This window comes from Rattus norvegicus, chromosome 2 (genome assembly GCF_021556685.1).
Source record: "Rattus norvegicus strain SHRSP/BbbUtx chromosome 2, alternate assembly SHRSP_T2T, whole genome shotgun sequence".
Taxonomy (NCBI): domain Eukaryota; kingdom Metazoa; phylum Chordata; class Mammalia; order Rodentia; family Muridae; genus Rattus; species Rattus norvegicus.
In genome coordinates, this window is record NC_141535.1 from 63,872,772 (window position 1) to 63,890,838 (window position 18,067).

The following is an 18,067-nucleotide window of genomic DNA, read 5'->3' on the forward strand; positions in this document are numbered from 1 at the left end:
TTATTCTTATAAAACAATTAGAGCTTTTGCAGATCTGGTGGAATTTGATATTTCTTGGGGATATTTTTTCTTAATAACACTGTTCCAATTTTATAATAAGACTTGGGTAATTGGGGTTAATGGGCAGAAATGTGCTTTTCAGCCTTTCTTTCTCCCAACAGAGCCTTCGGACTGATCTCATGGAGAGTAATGACTTTGGGGCCACAGCTATCATCATTAGAATTTGAATAAAGAGAAAAATCCCTCCTTTTTTCCCAATAAATATTCTCTCAAATGGACATACATGCAATGAAGAAAATGTGGGGTTCAATGGCAGAATTGCAGAGTCTGCATTAAAAAAGTCAGCGTAATTAGAATTCTTATGATGGGGACCTACAGGCAAATGGACCTATGAATTTTGTTCATGAAATAGGAATGATAAAGTCTAATGTACAGATACTTTATTAAGTAATATATATGATAGTTATTTCTAAAGTGCTGTATAAAAGTAAGGCATTATCAGGCAGCTACGCAAAGTTAAAAGCTTTAATACAGCTTATTCTTGACTGACTATATGAAGACAGGTTTTTACCAATGTGCAAACAAGACATGATCTCCTTTAAAAGTTAGGTTTTTGAGAGTAAATGGCTCAGGAAGCAATAAAGATGATCTAATATGTCAAGGGAGACATTTTAAAAACGGAATAACTATATTATAGAGAGAAGTAGGAGACAATCTTCTTCTTTTAAAGAGCCATATCTATTCATAGCATATTTGGAAAAGTATTGGATTCAGGAATATGAAACCTAGGAAAGCACTATAAAGAGTCATGGTGTCATTCCGAACAAATTGTTTAGTGGGGCGAACTATTATTAATAATGGGACGGTAAGTCACAGCAGCTCTTGATGAAAGGTATGTGTCGGTTTTATCTAACGCTGTGTCTCATCACAATAATCTGTGCCTCAAGAGTTGCAGCAGAACGAGCGTAAAAGTCTGGCACTTAGTAACCGAATTGTGTGCATAAGGACATGCATGCTTGCTGAGTCCATGAAGTTGATACTTTGAGTATCAATTGTACTGGACTCCCTGTCAAGTAGCAAGGCCCTATGAAAGAAGAGATGATTGCTCTAAGAAAGAAAAATGGAAGTTAATTGTAACAGCAGGCTAAGTCCTTTAGCTTCTTAACTTATTGCCAATTTTGAAAACCCCAAGAACAGAAGACTCATCTCAAATGTTTAAAGTGAGTAATCAACAAAATCTGAATGAAAGAGAACACAGTCTCTGTTAAGGAACTTCATCTCTTAAGATTTGAGATAGCACATTGGGCAATTACACTGTTGGTGATGGCTTCTCAGGGTATTCCTACATCAGAGTCTAAGGACTTATTTAGGAGATCAATGAATGTTGCAATTGATTAGCAATGCTTTCCATGGGGTTGGAGTTAGGGCTGGTAGACAAATACCCATTAAAGTGATTTTTTTTTAACTTGAAACAAAGACTGAACTTGTAAATGATTTCTGACTTTCTCTTTTGATGAAACTCTAGTATGCTGGTGTATGTATCCTAGCCTCTTCCCACTAAGTTTGGGCCCAGTGGTTGAGTTCTCCCTGCCTGATATGTCTTGGACGCAGTGTCATTCCCAGGACATAAGTAGAAGAGGGGAAAGGCTACTTGTTAAGTTACAAGAGTGAGAAATCCTAACAGTGGGAGCAGGGGATGTTCCTGACTCTTCTGCCTACATGTGGTGCCCTTTTCCTCCTACTGAGTTGCTTTGTTCAACCTTGATGTGATAGTATATGAGGGTCTTTTCGTGGCTTTTTATGCCCTGTTTGGTTGATGTTTCTGGGAGGCCCACTCTTTTCTGAGCGAAGGTAGAGGAGAATCTTGGGGAGAGGGGAGCTGGCTGTGGGTAGAGACTAGGGGAGAAGGGGAGGGAGGGGAAACCGCAATCAGGATATAACAGAATAGAGTATAATAGTAATTAAAAAAAAGAGTAAGAAATCAATACTATGGAAATGTTTTTGTTGTTGTTGTGATAAACAAGGTTGTTTCCCCTAATTGTTACTAAAAACATAACAAAGAGTGCTTTATTATGATGAGTAGACAGGGCTCATCTACTTAAGTGTCTGCCTGGCTTCTGCTTTATGAACAGCTCCCTGTGCTTCCTGCCTGTCCTGGCATATGAGGTTAGGGAAGTTCATCAGCATTCTTCGGTGTTTGCTGGCTTTGTTTGTCCTTATAGAGGGGATGGTTCTGAGGGTTGTACAGAATTGGGGGTGAGGTTGGGGTGCTGAGTGGGGAGATACTTGGTTCTAGAGCACAGTATGCACTGATGTGCACTTTTTCTAACATCCTCATTTCCTTCTGCAGACTTCAGTTTCTGAATATATTACCTTTAACCCACCTGGCAAACTAACATGAGGAAAAACAAAATGACAAGTGAAGAAGCAAAAATGAGTTTATACGGCATTTATACCTTCTGATACTACTTGAATTTTCTAAGTCCTGTTCACTTCAGGGACAAGGCTTAAGCATCCTTTCCTTTTTGCTTTCCCCTGTTGGTCTGCTTGATTTCTTATCTCTTGTGGTGGTTTGGCTGAGAAATGCCTACAATAGGGTCGCATATTTGAACACTTGGTCCTCAGCTTGGTGGCCCTGTTTGTGGAGGTTGTAGAGCCTTTAGAGATGGCGCCAGCCTTGCTGAAGGAAGTATGGCATTGGGGGAAGGTTTTGAGAGTCATAGCCTTGCCGCACTTCCGGTTAACTCTTCACTTCCTGTTTCCGGCTGAAGTTGGTACCGCATAGCTTCCTGTTCAGGTTACCTGGTGTCATGCCTCCCTACTACTGTGGACTCTTTCTCTGAAACTGTGAGTCAAAAGAACAACATTCTTCCCTCAGTTGCTTTTGGTCGTGGTTTTTTTTTTTTTTTTTTTTTTTAAATCACAGGAGCACAAAAGTAATGAATACATTTTTTGCCTAGAGAGAAGGGGAGATATCTTAGTCTGCTTCTCTGTTGAGCTTTCCACAACACGCTGTGCGTTCTCAACAGAGTATACTAGAAACAAAGAAATGAATAAAGGAAAATCTCCTAGGCACAGCTGTGAAATCTACTAGTTAAAAATAATTATCAAACAGTCTCCATATAAAGGGGAGGCGACTTCATAAAAGAGTAAGATGTGAAGCCTTACAGCTCTGAGTGGGCTGAAAACGCCCCATTTATTCCTTGTATCAGGATATTGCCTTTTCTTTTCAGTTTTACTCCAATCTCTCTCTCTCTCTCTCTCTCTCTCTCTCTCTCTCTCTCTCTCTTTCTCTCTCTCTCTCTGATAGATCCACAGACAATTATTTTTAAAGGACTAGAATAAAGGATGGGGGTTTGGAAGGGACACAAATACAGAACTGCTGCTTTTTTTTTTATCTGAAACAATTACTGTGGGGATAAACAACCTTCTTTCACCAACACTATAAATAACAGTAGAATTCTTGGTGTCCCAGCAGTGTGTTGCATAGCACAGGACCAGTGTTATAGACGGCTGCCTAGGAGAAACGATGGGTTACAAGCTACTTCCAATATAATGAATTAGCTTTAGTTAGCTAGCCAAGAAGTTGAAATATTGAATTCAGAAAATGAAAATATGTTAAATACATTAAAAAAACCCCAACAACCCCCAAACCAAAAAACAACAAAAAACCATCCATGGTGACAAACAATAGTTGAGAGAATTGGAAAAAAAAACAAGTTAGAAAAAAAAACAGTTTATTAAGTAATATCATATAAATAATGTTACAAAAATTGATTTGCAAAAGGCATATTTTACTCTTTGTGAGAAATCACTTTTTAAAGTTGCATTCTTTTCAAATTTATAAGACTAAGAAAAGAAAACCAAATAAAAGAAGCCATGTCAAGGAGTATGTTATCTGTCATTTGACTACAACATAAGGCCCAGCCACTCTGAGTCACCCCATTCTTCAAATACAGAAAACTTTGCCATGTAATGCATGAGGCTACAAAGAGTTGCCGAACTGGGCGCGTGGATGGAAGCCAGCCCGATTGTTTCCGTCCACCCATTCGTTCTTCTTGCTGAAGACACAAACAGATAGAGGACTCCAGCCAGTGGGTCTTCAAAGGGTGGCATAAGCTTCAATTTATACTTGAATTATTTTTTAATTAAGTACAGTCGATACCAGAAAGCCTTTATTTTCTTGGTTTAGAAATCACAAGTCACAGTAGGAGAACGCCAAACTGCCTTAGCTTGGTATTAGAGAAGACGCACACAGCGCTTATTACAAGGCCTATTCTGGTGCAGCTTCCTTTCAAAGCAGTAAGAATAATTGCAAACAGAACAGCACAGTGTGTTTGAAGTGTTCCTATGTTTCTTCAGAGCAGATCTATTGGACGTTTGTTGTACAAGCATTCCCCGTGAGTGCTGAGTGATTCTACATACGGGTTTTTATTTTATTTTATTTTTAATAAACACTAAACTAATAGATCATAGAAAACTAAAAGCTTACAGAAGGTGTGCCAGATATATTTACATAAATAGCATAGCCTCACACGAAAGACCAAGCTCTCATTACAGCGGGATGCTTTTTCTACAACACTGAGTCCATTTCTCATTTGTCAAATAACCTCATTTGAAAGGAAATTTGAGTTTGTGGTCCACGTTTTTTTTATTTTTTTTATTTTCTTTTTTTTCTTTTAATGGAATTAAGCAACTTGTAAAAGGTCTTTTGAAATTAATCTAATAACCGAGTGTCTCCTCGGCTAAGTGCCCCAGTCCTGTCTGAAATATGGCGGGTAATGGCCTTTGTTTCCGCTTGACCTCCTTTTAACACTTTCATCTGTTGGCTCTGGCAGGCTACCGTTCCCCCCAAATTAAAAAAGGAGGATGCACCATAAATAAGGTATTACAAAATGGGGAGATTAAAGATTGTCTCAGCAATGCTTAAATTAAATCGATGATGCAGAGACCATAAACTCCTGGCTTTAAAAATGAGCTATTTCTTTATTAACTTTTAACAAGCCTGCGAGCCAATGTATTTGCTTCCTAACGGGGTATTGCTCTTCACATTAAATATTGTCAGGGTCCAGTATTTTTAGTAGAGAATTATCCCTTTTGAAAATTATTCTGTAAAAGACGTCAAAGGAAGATTTAGGCCTGCCACCATGATTGTCACCAAACTCTGAGGAGACCACCATGTAATTCCACTCTCTGGAAAAGAAGACATGGTTGTCGGAGCGGAGGATGTGAACCATCTTCCTGAAGAATCTCACACCAGTTGTTAATCTCTCTGCTTGTGTAATCTGATAAAGAAGCTTGGGTGTAGTGTTAGTTTAAATACAGGGAACTGCCTGTATCCTGAGCCCCCATCTACAACGTGACATTTCAAACATGATCTCATCTAGATAAAGTAAAAATTAAAAGTACACAAAAATGATTTTTAAAAAAATGGAGCCTGACTTTTAAAATAGCAGAGATTTTTGACTTTTTGAGAGTGTTTTCCCAAAGTCTTTGTGCTGCGCTTCAAACATAGTAATCAGGGGCTAAGAGAATTTATTTGGTGGCTGTATTCATGAAGAAAGGGGATTTATTTGATTAGGACAAGCACCTCATTCAAATACTTAACTTGCACCCAGGAACCAACTCTGCTCTTTCTTTTTTGCTGTCATCTTTCTGTCGTGCTCAGGGCTACAGAGTCTAAGGATGCCTCATCGATATTCTGTAAGTCATTTTCCTCTAGGAAATACCTGCTTCAGGGTAGAGCATTCTATGTAGAATATTGTTCACAAGACACACAGATTACATAATGGAAACACTGGGAAGTTATTTTGGCTTCTCAAAACTTGGATCTTCTGAGATCCAGAGTCAGTTTCTTGTATAACACTTTTGAGAAGTGGAAATGAGAACTAAGCCACATATTTTTATCCTGATTTAAAATGAAACCACCAGCTTTGTTCCATCCGAAAATAGGGTGACTCTCTAGCTGAACCTCCAGGATGTAAAACTAGGGAAGCCGTATTTACAGTGCCCGGATTTCCACTCTGAGGGTCTTATGAAATGGTCTGCACCTCTTTTCCCGTTTGATTTATTTACTTATTTGAGGACAGATGCGTCCCGACTTTCTGAAGAGAACAGATATGAAGTGAGGGAGTTTTAACCTCACGCACAATGCCTCAGTGTTCTCTAAACTCTCAAGCTTATTCTAGGAAGCATCATAAGAGGTTTAAAGACTCTCTTTCTGTCAAAGAGCTTTAAAGAAAAGTTAGACAGGCACCAGTGCACTTGAAACAACCTTGTATTGCTAACCAATCTGCTTATGTTCAACAAAGCAAATGTTAAGGTGGACCCCTCTGGTTCTCTTGCCACCCTCGTCGCCTGTGTCTGTAGATGAAGACACACACACACACACACACACACACACACACACACACACACACACACAAATAGGAAAACTGAACTGAAAACTATGTCCCTCACCCAGAATAGCATTTCAGGCTGACTTAGAACTCATCACTGAAAGAAATCTGCTCATGGGGAGGTTCTTGACCTGGTATTTTTCTGGGAAGCAGAACTGTAGAGAGAGATGACGTTGGAGATCCCATTTTCTGTGTGATGACTCTCATAGGCAAGAGTTTCTCTGAAGGTGACACCTACAGGGTTCAAATAATTCAGTTTCTTGTGGATTTTCTTCACCAACAATCTTAGTGATAAGACAATAAACAGTTATTTTGATATTAAGTCATACTCATCTATTCTTGGTATGATGTGTGATTTTTCAGGGAGATTAAAAATACTTTGACCCATTACGTCACAGACAGCTCAACTTCCTTTCAAGGAACACTTACACTCAGAGGAAGAGATCAGCTTTATCACGAAAGGTTGGAAATTGCTCTTGTCAACCCTTGAAATTTTCACACCAAATTTCACACCACAAGCTCAAAAGGGCAACTTTTCATGATACCTTTCTTTTTAAGAACTATGTCACTTTGTCACATAATGTAAGATACAAGATGGAGTACTCTGATTTTACAATAAACTGTGGAAGGTGCGGTTCTTGTGATTCCTAGTAACTCTTATTAATCTTCCTTGGGTATCTTTTTTCATTACTTACCTGTGGATATGATACATACTGGCCCATTTCAGTGAAGCCCTCTTTAGCATTTGTTCGCATTCCTGTGTGTGTGTGTGTGTGTGTGTAAGTGAGTGTGTGTGTGTGTGTGTGTGTGTGTGTGCACGTGAAGAATTAGAAAAACGAAACCTAAAGGCTGGAATAGCCTAAGCATGAAATACTCATTGCTGCTCAGGGCATCCCATCATAAGCAGGAAACAATTCAGGAAATACAAAGGGCAATGTGGTTGTAAAATTTTTTTTTAACGTATTCCGACTTCCACATTTCTCTTGTTCCCCAGGTGCCACCTTTACTTCCTGGGTAACATACCCATTTAAAAGTCAACTAAACAACAGTGTGTTTCTAAACAGAAAATATGTTGGGAAAACATTACCCTGAAATGGAAATGATACTAAGATTATCTCTATAAAATTAACATTAATTGAAAATAAACTCCTATGACTACTAAGAGAAGTCAGCACATTCTTACGTATATATTATATATGTATGTACAGAGCCTTTTTTTAAGGTTGTCAAATGAGGATGTTTTCATTACAGTACTTTGGAAATTTCTGACGACTGCACAATGTGAGATTCTAATGAGGAGAGTCATTAGAACGGCCATATGAAATAAATGATTTGAACCTGCCAGAGGATTAACTGGGTTCAGTTGGGTCCCCTGGATAATAACTGACTAAGAGGGCCTAATTGCATAATTAGAGCAAGAATGGATTGGATGGATTTTATATTACTTTTCTGTCAGAGTTGAGACCATTACTTTATCATCAGTTCAAAGATAAAGATGGCAGTGTTGCTACCGAAGCCAACTTAAACGCAGTGGGAAAACATGGCTACTTTTGGAAATCAGCTGTCACTGTAACATGAGTCTTAAGTGTTCTTGCTGAAGGGAATCCTCGCTTTTCTTCTGTGAGCATTTTAGGAGCATGGAGTGCCGGCATTCACCAACATCTCAATGCCATTCATTTCTCTCCCTTGCTGCAGGGTAGGGATGCAGATGTCTCCGAAGGCAAAGGGCAAGGGTTAGGTTCAAATGTGGCTGGCTCTAACCTTCCCCTTGAACTCTAGGGTGGGATATTCAATCTACTAAGCCATACTAAGTCAAGTTAATTATATAAGAAGTATTTGAAGAATATGAATTATTGTACTTCACACTGCTACACTCAGGTATAGTAGGATAATAGTAACAACAACTACAGACAAAGAGTTAACATTTGCCTCAGGAAATTCTCTCAAGGACGCTTATATGATTAGACCTACTTCTCATTAGTTTACTGATAGTTGAAAGAATGAAGGGACCCGGGATACTGTTGGTAGTACAAAACCTTGAAATTCCCTAAATATGTCCTTTGTTAATTTTTTTTTGTAAAGCTATTTCTCTTTTTTCCTTTGTTTGGCATGATGGTGAAGCATCTGTTTATCACATGCAACAAAATCTTGTCAGGGAACACAGCCCTGTCTTTCGTTACTGTCTTTGAACATGATACCACTTGATTTGCTTCTAAGCCATCTTAGAACATGGAAGGATTCAGCATTACGAGTATTTGTTGATGCCAGAAACACCTCTTCCAGCACAGACAGGATGCCCCACTTTATATTCCTTGACACACGCATATCCTTACAAACCCCTTCATAGTTAATTATCTCCTTGACAACTGATAGACCAGGAACAATTTCCCAATTGTTCCCTCCCCCCTTTTAAATACTAAAACTATATTTTTAATCATCAAAGTATGATCCCTTCTTCCATTAGCATGTGTAGCATGTGAAATGTACATTTGGAGCATTCAGCGGAATGGAGGCCGTGAACCAAAGTAGAGTCTAGGCCAGCAGTAAGGGGCGTGGCCAACCTGCTCTAAGGGGAACACGGGAAAAACGCCGTTCCTTCCTCTCCTCCCGCAGCGTGCCTGCTGGGCTAACTTGGTTAACTGCATGAACTAAAAAATAAAAATTTGCCTCTTAGAAGCTCATAAAAGTGTACTAGAAAAAAGTCTCTAACATTGGATCCACACGGACTGCAGCCATTGACTTTTGGAACGGGTACAACGGAGAACCCCTCACGGAATAGTGGATAAATAGAAAGGAATAGCCACGTCACATATTCCAGTGTCATATTGGAAAATGAAAAGGCAACAGATTAGGAGTCTTTGTCACTGTCCATCCCTCCGTACATATCTGCCAGCTTTTTGAACCGAGGGCCCCAGTCACTCAAATAGTCATAATCTTGGTCTCCATCTGTGGTCACTGATTCTAGTGAGCTCAGGGAGTCGGCCACCGAGCCAGTGCCTTCGTAGGCATAGGTGGCCAAGGAGTCGTAGGGAGGGGCTGTTGGGTCCGTGTCATTTTCCTTTAACCTTTGGCTAATGAAATCTCTGACATCCGTGTTGTCACGAGCTGTTGGAGTCCGCCGTGGTAGAAAAAGAGCTTCAGGCACAATGTCCCTGCGCGATTTGCTGTCCTCCATGGCTTCAGGGTTCCTCAGGGTTCCGATATCAAAGGCCTGGGTGTCTTCCTCTCCGCCACCTTCGTCGTTGTAACTGACAATGTTGTCTCTGATGTCCTCTTTGGAAATGATCAAAGGCTCTTTCTTTCGCTGCCGCCTCAGAGCTGCGAACAGCACCACTGTCACTGGAAGCGGAAAGCAAAACAGAAGGGAAGGAAAGTTAATTTGCCACCCAATTAACGTCGGGGAAGAAACACTGCTCCAACCTACAGCTTTAAAAGTACACTTGAAAATGCAGGCTCAACTTTTCCCCAGAGTTTAGGAGGCCTTTGTCTCCATCCATAATCAGATCAGGACCTTCTAATATAGTATTTTAAAGAAGGCTATACTTTTAACCAGGGGATAAAATACTATCATATTTTGTCAGGATTTCCTTCTTCTTCCCCCTTTGAAAATGTCAACTACTTTCAAGGTAGGAAAAAATAATAATAAAAGAATGGGAGCCGCAGAGAAAGTACTGTGATAAAAGTGCAAATTATGCCAAGCAGCTAAGACGCTCTAAAGCTGGTATAAAGAAAAGGCTGGCACCTAGGAGATGTGTTGAAGGCTTCATGTAACTCCACATCTAAAATAACTATTGCACCATGCCTTCCTGCACCCCCAGCCCCCTGAGAAAAGTATAAAATTAGTTTAAAATCCCAAGCAGAGAGGTGAATGTTTGCATACCTTCCCACATACCAAAAAATATTAGTACAGATAAAACCCAGAGAGACCCAGATTCCAAAAGCTAGTCTGGGCCTCAAGCTCAGTCAATTAAATAGGGCAGATAGTGACACACTTTCCCTATGATTGGTATTTGAGTTAAATAAGCATATTTATTTGAGATTGCACTTTCAAAGACTTCTATCCCACATGTTCATTGGCCATAATGCCTGGTTTACAGACATACTGGGTTTTTTTTTCTTCTAGCTCAAATTAGAGGCAAAGCAAGAATGATGTTTAAATGGCTTCTGATCTTTCTTCATGGCTGGTTGGTAGAGCAAAGCTGTCTGCCTGTAGAGAGACACACATCTACCTACAAATGGACCTATGGGTAGAAAATAAAAACAGCAACAGCTTAAAGAGAAGGTGGTACGGAATCCAACACGGGAAATGCATTTCTAGTCTGTGTCTGTCCGGTGGCATTTACTACAGGACACAATAGCAGTGTCTCTTTACCGTTTCCCCCATTACTGGTCCAGTTCAGTTTTTATGCCCTGAAAACTGAATTCTTGCAACTATGTTTAGGAGGCGATTACATCTTGCTCCCAGGGAATAGATTTACACGCTCACTTGAAAAAAAATATATATCTCATCCTTTCTACTAACAGTATTACTACTTGGCTGCCTAGAGAGTTCTCCAGACCAGTCGTTGTGCTAAGTGCATTTCCTACTTGGCCGCACTTAGTCACTGTGATAGTCCTATGACTACTAACCATGGTTAAGACCCCCGGTTTACTGACGAGGATGCTGAGGTCCAGAGATGTCACATGCAGCGGGAATTCAAATCCAGGTCCACCAGACTAAAAAGGTTACACTCTTACCTGCCACACTGGAAGCATATTAGGATGACTGTCTCTTTCCTAAGGAAATAGTTTTCCCATTCTCAAGTATTTGTCCGTGTAATAGTCCATACTCCCTGTTCTTGTCAGAGACTGTCCCGGTGCCTCTACCGGCTCATCCACCCAGGGTATCCATTCATTCTTTATGGAGTGTCTGCTTTATGTAAGGCGCAGTTCTAGGTACCACCAGTAAAACACAGGGATGGAAAGCCCTGCTTCAGAGCATGGACAGATGTGTGGGGACCATTGGATGGAGACAGAAAATAAACAACACGTATAGCAAGTCAGGGAATTATTAGAGGCTGCTAAGTGAAATGTGAATATGAAAAGGCGGAGAGGGCAAGGAGGTTGGGGAGAACTTCCCTGTTCCATGGGCTGTGCAGGTTTGTACCATTTCAGCAGCGACAGGAGCTATCCAAGGTGCTCCCTGGCAAAGGGGAAACAGATGCAGCCCCTAGGTAGGTCTGTGCTTGTAGTGTTTGGGGACCGACGCTGGGCCAGAAGGAGCCAAGGAAAGAATACGGAAAGAGCTCTATTGCAAGGGACCCTGGTGGTTTTGGTGAGCTTTCAGCTCCACCTTGGTGGGGGTTGGAGACCTTCAGGGCTTAGGTCTAATCTTCCTTTCATGATGCTTTCCAGGGTAAAGTGGTATGGATTTGCCAGCCATCTGCCTTTAAGCCATTCAACGGCAATGTACATGAATTCTTTCCATCTTTAAAGGTGAGACAACAAGCATTTATCATTCTATCATATTCCAGATTAAAGTACTCAGATTTTAAGATCTCAGTTCTGTGTTCATCTGAAATTGTAGCCACAGTGAGAGAGGGAATAACCAAAAGCCACAGGTGCCCAGTGCTCATCCACAGTTTAATTCTATGGTGAAGGTGACTGTCTATGTCTTCTGTTAGCTTAGTGTACACCTGACACCTTGAAAACTGACTTTTATAAATGGGAGACTGGGCTGGGACAGAAGCATTTAGGATTCATCTGAGAGGTAGGGATTGGTCTCTTCTCTCCCTGGCCTCCTGGGGCAGGAAGACAGCAGCAGGATTTTAGGGGTGGGGGAAGGGAGGGGAAAAATGTGGTCAAATTCATGCTCCAATTCGATTATAGAAGTAATTTGACCTCTCAGAGCCCATATATTTCTCTGTAAAAGGGAAGCAATAATATAATGTCTGGGGCTATCAAGAGGAATGGGTTAGATGTAAAAATCTGCAAAACTCTAAATTGCTATATAGATTCGATGTAATTGTTGGGATGCTTAAAATATTTCATTTAATATTCCTACATGTATATAATGTGTTAGGTCAAATCCTCCCCAAATCTCTGTCCCCTCCAACTCCTTCCCTGCACACTTTGTAACTTCTGTTTGAATGTTCCTACTGTTTTCTTTAGTAAAATACTAGATGCCATGCTCTTCCCCCAGGGACTTCTTTGCAGTGGGCAAGTGCCTTATCCCAGAACTACAGATTTTTGTATGAGATTTTCTCCTGAGCCAGTGTGGCTTCCCTTCTCTGGGAACCTCTTGTTTGCCTTTAATCTCTCCAATGATCCCAATCTAAGTCTAACGTCTCTTTGAGCCTGGAACTTGCACTGTACTCCAGACGCTCACAGAGAACCTAGGGATTGGGATGGGAGGACCACATCAGCCTGGAATGAAAGCCTGGGTGTAGCACTGAGTGCTATCACCTCTCCCATGTGTGCCTTGGTCACATGCCTTATTTCATATCTCGCTGCCTCAGCTGTCATGTTGAAGATGCAGACACATACACCCCAGGAAGTTCTGAGGAGCAAGAAAAAACATTTGTAAAGCATCTTGCACAGCATCTAGTCTATGGTAGGAGCTTAGTTAAGCTAAAACTCATTTTCTTCTTAAAAAAATGCACAGAGTCCCCCAAACACTAGCCAAGGTGTGGAAGGTACTGAAGCCAATTAAGAATAATGAAGAGACAGTGAGTTTATTGCAGGAAAAGAAGTGAAAGGGGAAGATGAGTTAGGGAGTAAGAAGAGGGTAGATAAGAGAAAACGGACCGATGCCTGAAGTCAACATGCCACAGAGATGCTTACACATCTGTGATTATGGCTTCTCTACACACAATTTTCAGGAAATGGAGCTAGCCCAGATGTCTAAGTAGATGGATAAAGAAAACGTGATACAGACACAATGGAATTTCATGCAGCTACAAACAAAAATGAAATAGAGATCATTACATTACTTGAAATAAGTCAAATTCAGAACGAATCCTGTATTCTACACGAAGAACCTAGATTAACATTACGTGTTTGTATATATACAATGTGTATGTATTTATATCTGTGCGCATGTTTAAATATGTGTAGGATTATAGGTTACAAAAGTAGAAAGGGTCTAATGAGGGGGGAGGAGAGTAGGGAATGAAGTGAATATATGAAAGAAAGCAGAAGGGGGCCAGTTGGGGAAGGGATAGGGCAGCAGGGAAGAGAGAGGGTGGGACCAAGTATGAGGACACATGTGTATGAAGATCAGTTTCATGTGTGAGAGATACATTGCTTTGCATGTTAACCATAAAAAAACAACTAACATGTAAACATAGGAGGACAGGCAAACTAGAGATAGTAAGGTCAAGGGTTAGTAGGTAAAGGTCACTCATCCTTCCACCAGCTCAGCCCCCACCCTTACCCGAGGTCATTTGGACACTCCCTTTCCACCAAGAACAACGATAAAGTCCTCCAGGTTTTACAGACGCACAGAATTAGGGACACTGATATGCCTTTGTACACTGTCCATGCTGTAGACCTTCCAAGTATAAAATGCTTTGCTCAGATCTTGAGAAGAGGATTGTGGCTCTGAAGTCAGGTTTCCAGTCTTTGTTGTAGGTGACAGCACTGTTGAGTAATGAGAAACTTCTTTCTTGTAGAAATGCAGGCCCCTTTCTATGCTTCTCCACTGTTATTCAAGTGTCACTCTTGGAAGAGGCTCCCTCCTGTTAATGCTTTCTTGCTTGCTTTGTAGAGAGGGGTCTCATGAATCTTTGACTGGTACAAACTTACCATGGAGCTAAGGATGACTTTCAATTTCTCATCTTTATTTTTCCACCTTTTCAGTGCTGTGATTACAGGTGTGTGTAGAACGTGGATCTTTTGTTTTAAACTGTATAGGCAAGATTGTAAAACCAAACCATTTTTTTATTTTTAAAAATTTAATTGTGTTTTTTATGTCCATAGGTGTGTTGTCTCCATGCATGTCCACACACCACATGTATGCCTGGACCCCCTGGAACTACCACTAAAGATGACTGTGAGATCTGGCATATAGATGCTGGGAATCCAACCTGGGTCCTCTGAAGAACAGCCAGTGCTCTTAAAGCTGAGCCATCTCTCTAGCCCCTTACTCTCAGTTCTGGAAAGGATTCATTAGCTGAGATTTGATTTCTTACTTGAGTAACAGTCAAAGGCTTGTTAAGCTTTTTGAACTCAGTTTTCTTTTGATTGGAAATTAAAAACAATCACTTGTATCTTTGTTAGACCTTGTGTTGGTTTTTACTTCTTTGAGAAAATTCTTAAACATTTGAGAAACAACTTAATGGAAGAAAGACAGATCTTGCCGTAGGGATTCGGAGGGTTCGGTCCATGGTCACTTGATCTACTTTTGAGACTCTGATGAGGCAAAGAGTCATTGTGGCAGCAACATGTGGCAGAAGAGGCAGCTCATCTCATGATGGGTAAGGGACAGAATGATCAAAAGGGTCCAGGGACCAGATATACATTTCAAAGGGATGCCAGGTGTCATCATTTCTTCAACTGGGCCCCACATCCTAACAGCCCATTCAGCTCTGAACTCATCAGCACATCGATCATTTAATGATGTTATCAATTCCTGACCCAGTTCCCTCGCAGTTGCACCACCAACTGGAGACGCTATCTCCAACACATGAGCTCTTTGGGCAAAGACTTCATATCCAGGGCCTAACTGGTCTTGGTTTTCACTTTTATTACATTTGTTTCTTTGGGATCCAGATTTGCTTCCTAATGATGGGAGTTGTTGATTAACAATCTGAAAATTATAGCCATTGTATATGTGGTAACCAGAAAGCAACACTAAGTGGGCAGTTAGTCCATTGTGCAGCTCAAATTAACTTTGTTTTGTTAAAGAAAAATGCCGTACTTTTATTTTTTCCTGTGTGTGAGAAGGAAAAGTCTCCATCATCCTTTTCCAGTTTTCTGTTGATCTTAAAAATTACCTTGTAGAAGGGGCTTCTGTCAGATGCTCCAGGTTGGATGACTTGCACTCTTCAAAATCTACCAGTATTTGCCAAGTTAAATATTGACAACAAACAGAACAAACAGGGTATATATCGGTATTGCTTTCCAATTCCCCCGTGATGCATTTCAGTGTGATAGGCAACATATTCTTTGGGGGAAGTGACACCCTGGGCAAGCAAAGACATGGGCACATATCACAGCTGTTCATTCTTCAAGGCCATTAATTCTTTTAAAGCAAAAAAAAAAAAAAAACAAAAAAAAACAAAAAAAAAAAACGAGTTCATGTTTGAATAACACAGATTCTCAGCATATAACTCTACTCACCTAGATCAGGCTGTATGCCTTACTGGGGGAGGCGGAAAAATCTAGAGTGTCACAGTAACAGTGTGTGCCCCTCACCAAGGGGAGATAGGATGCAGGGAGAAGCAGTTTACCTAGTAGGATCACGATGCACAGAAGGATGGCCACCAGAGCCCCTGTGCTCAGCCCTGTGGGGTGGATGAGGGCCTCGGCGTGGCAGGACTGCATGTTTCCATGGTGGTCACATGCACAGACCCGGACAGTCACTGTCCCAGTGCTGCTTTGGACTGGGTAGTCGTTGTCTGAAATGACCACCGGCAGGAGATAAGTGCTCATCTCGTGTCTGTTATAGCCATTTTTCCGAGTTAGGATCCCTGCAGTGTTGTCTGGAAGCAGAAAGCAAAATGGTAAGTGTGTGGATGTTACGTCATTCATCGAACAGGCTGCGATGGAGACAGATATGAATGGAGACTGAGATCCAGTCCTGTAGGGACTTGAATAAAGGGAAGGTCAGGGGATCACTCACCTTTGTTGTCTTGTATGGTAAAATTAGAGCCACTGGCTGCTTCTGGGGCCAAAGAGAAGGAGAATTGGTGTCCACTGTAAGGATCATCCTTGTCAACAGCGTGCAGGGTCTGAATCAGCTGAAAAAGAAGCCAGAAGGTTGTCATAAAGGTTTACGGCCCACAAGTGTTCCTTACAGTTTATTAGGAAATTGCTTAATTTTACAGTTTGTAATTTAATGAAAATAACAGCTCTTTAAAACCAAAACCAAAACCATCTATCAATGCATTCCATTCAAAGGACTACTTCTTTGCTGTGGGATCCACTCTGCAAACAGTGTGGTATTCACCTGGGCCTCACTTCACTATACACCAGAGCCTCTTCCTAGGTTGTGGCAATCTGAATGATCTCCAGACCTTGCCAGAAATTCCCACGGGGGGCAAAAATCACCCTGGCTGAGAAGTTCTGCTGGAGAGTAATACAGAACTCCAAAATGTCTCAATGGTTATTGACAGTGTTGCAACGTAAGGAAGTGGATGTATCCTGGGCAGCCTATGCTAAAGCACTATCTTCTTATGCTCCTAGGTCAGCAACTTAGGAAAAAATTATAAAGAAAATTAATGTCAAAAACCTACAATAACTTGAGTGTTCTGCTCTCCCCCTGCACTCTCATAGTGCATTTCTGTTTTGAGGAAGTGCAGCATAATTTCTCCGTCACAGGCTGCAAAGACCTACCTCAGGTGGGTGGCAAATGGGCTAAGCAGTAAAACATTCATGAATTTGTATTACTCTACAGATGGGCAATGTAAATAAGTAAAACTGTGAATTATAGGCAATTGGATAATATGTTCTAGTTATTATTTTCAAGTACATATGCAAATTAAGCTATCTGTCACCAATAAAGGTTTTATTCCAGCAACACTATGACTAATCTATTTTAATGAAAACTTAAGACTGATTTGGAATCCGCGTCAGCGCCGGAGACTGATGAACTTCCAGTTCTTAAAAACTATTTGTTCTCTTATGCAAGTTAAACATTCGTCTTGGTTATTATTTATGGTATTAATATCCTTGGCATCTACTTCATAGATAATTCAAGAGGGGCCCTCCACTGTGTGTATCATCTCAATTATGAGATCTAAATTAATCTGACTTCCAAGCTGAAGGTGCTTTTTAAAATACAACTCACCTGATCCGCCTTTGCTTTTTCACAGACAAAAGTTTCATAGAACTCAGCAAATTCTGGGGCATTGTCATTGACGTCGAGAACTTTAATATATAGAGGCACGCGGCTGCTTTGCTTTGGATTATCTGATGCACACCAAAAAGAAAGAAACAGGCATTTTTGTGTCTGTCACCATTTCTCCTTAGACAACAGCAGCCACCTACTCTTTCATTCTCATCCTTCCATGCTAATCCCCTGGTCTGCTGAAGGACCGACTTCCAGTCTGAGGGGCAGCATGGACTTCCGGGTTGAGGGGCAGGACGGACTTCCGGTGTGAGGGGCAGAAGTTTGGTGTTTACGCTTCCTCTCTCATCCCCTTAACCCACATCTATTTGAACGTTCATTTAATAAGACCTTACTGAAACATCTGACACCTAATTTTGAGCTGGTAATTATTTGGGGTGCTGGGCCAGAAAAGGAGCTAAACAAATATAGTGAGTTCTGGGTTGTCTTTCTAATGTGGCGATAAGCAGGAACATACGCTGCACCGGAGGGTGAAATGAAGCAGAGAAAAGGGATGGAGAGAGACGGAGCCGCTATTTTGAGTGGTGTCTCAGAGGCACCAGGTACAGATGTGACCGAAGAGAAGGAGTAAGTCAGGTAGAAACTTCTAGATTCTCAAGGAAATGAAACTGTGAGTCAA

At 41.0% G+C, this 18,067-nt stretch overlaps 1 protein-coding gene and 1 long non-coding RNA gene across 2 annotated transcripts in view; one reads left to right on the forward strand and one right to left on the reverse strand.

Annotated features, from left to right (window-relative positions):
• Positions 1-2,750: 2,750 nt before the first annotated feature.
• On the forward strand, positions 2,751-14,656 carry LOC103695100 (uncharacterized). Its single transcript, XR_015674235.1, has 3 exons — positions 2,751-2,847; positions 11,793-11,873; positions 14,358-14,656. It is a non-coding gene; the product is annotated as an uncharacterized LOC103695100 (long non-coding RNA).
• Cdh6 (cadherin 6) overlaps positions 8,234-18,067 on the reverse strand; it is a 146,200-nt gene continuing 136,366 nt past the window's right edge. Inside the window, 4 exon segments of the mRNA NM_012927.2 lie at positions 8,234-9,737; positions 15,830-16,081; positions 16,222-16,339; positions 17,389-17,510. Of these exon segments, the coding sequence (NP_037059.2) occupies positions 9,247-9,737; positions 15,830-16,081; positions 16,222-16,339; positions 17,389-17,510 (983 nt within the window). The 3' untranslated portion in view covers positions 8,234-9,246.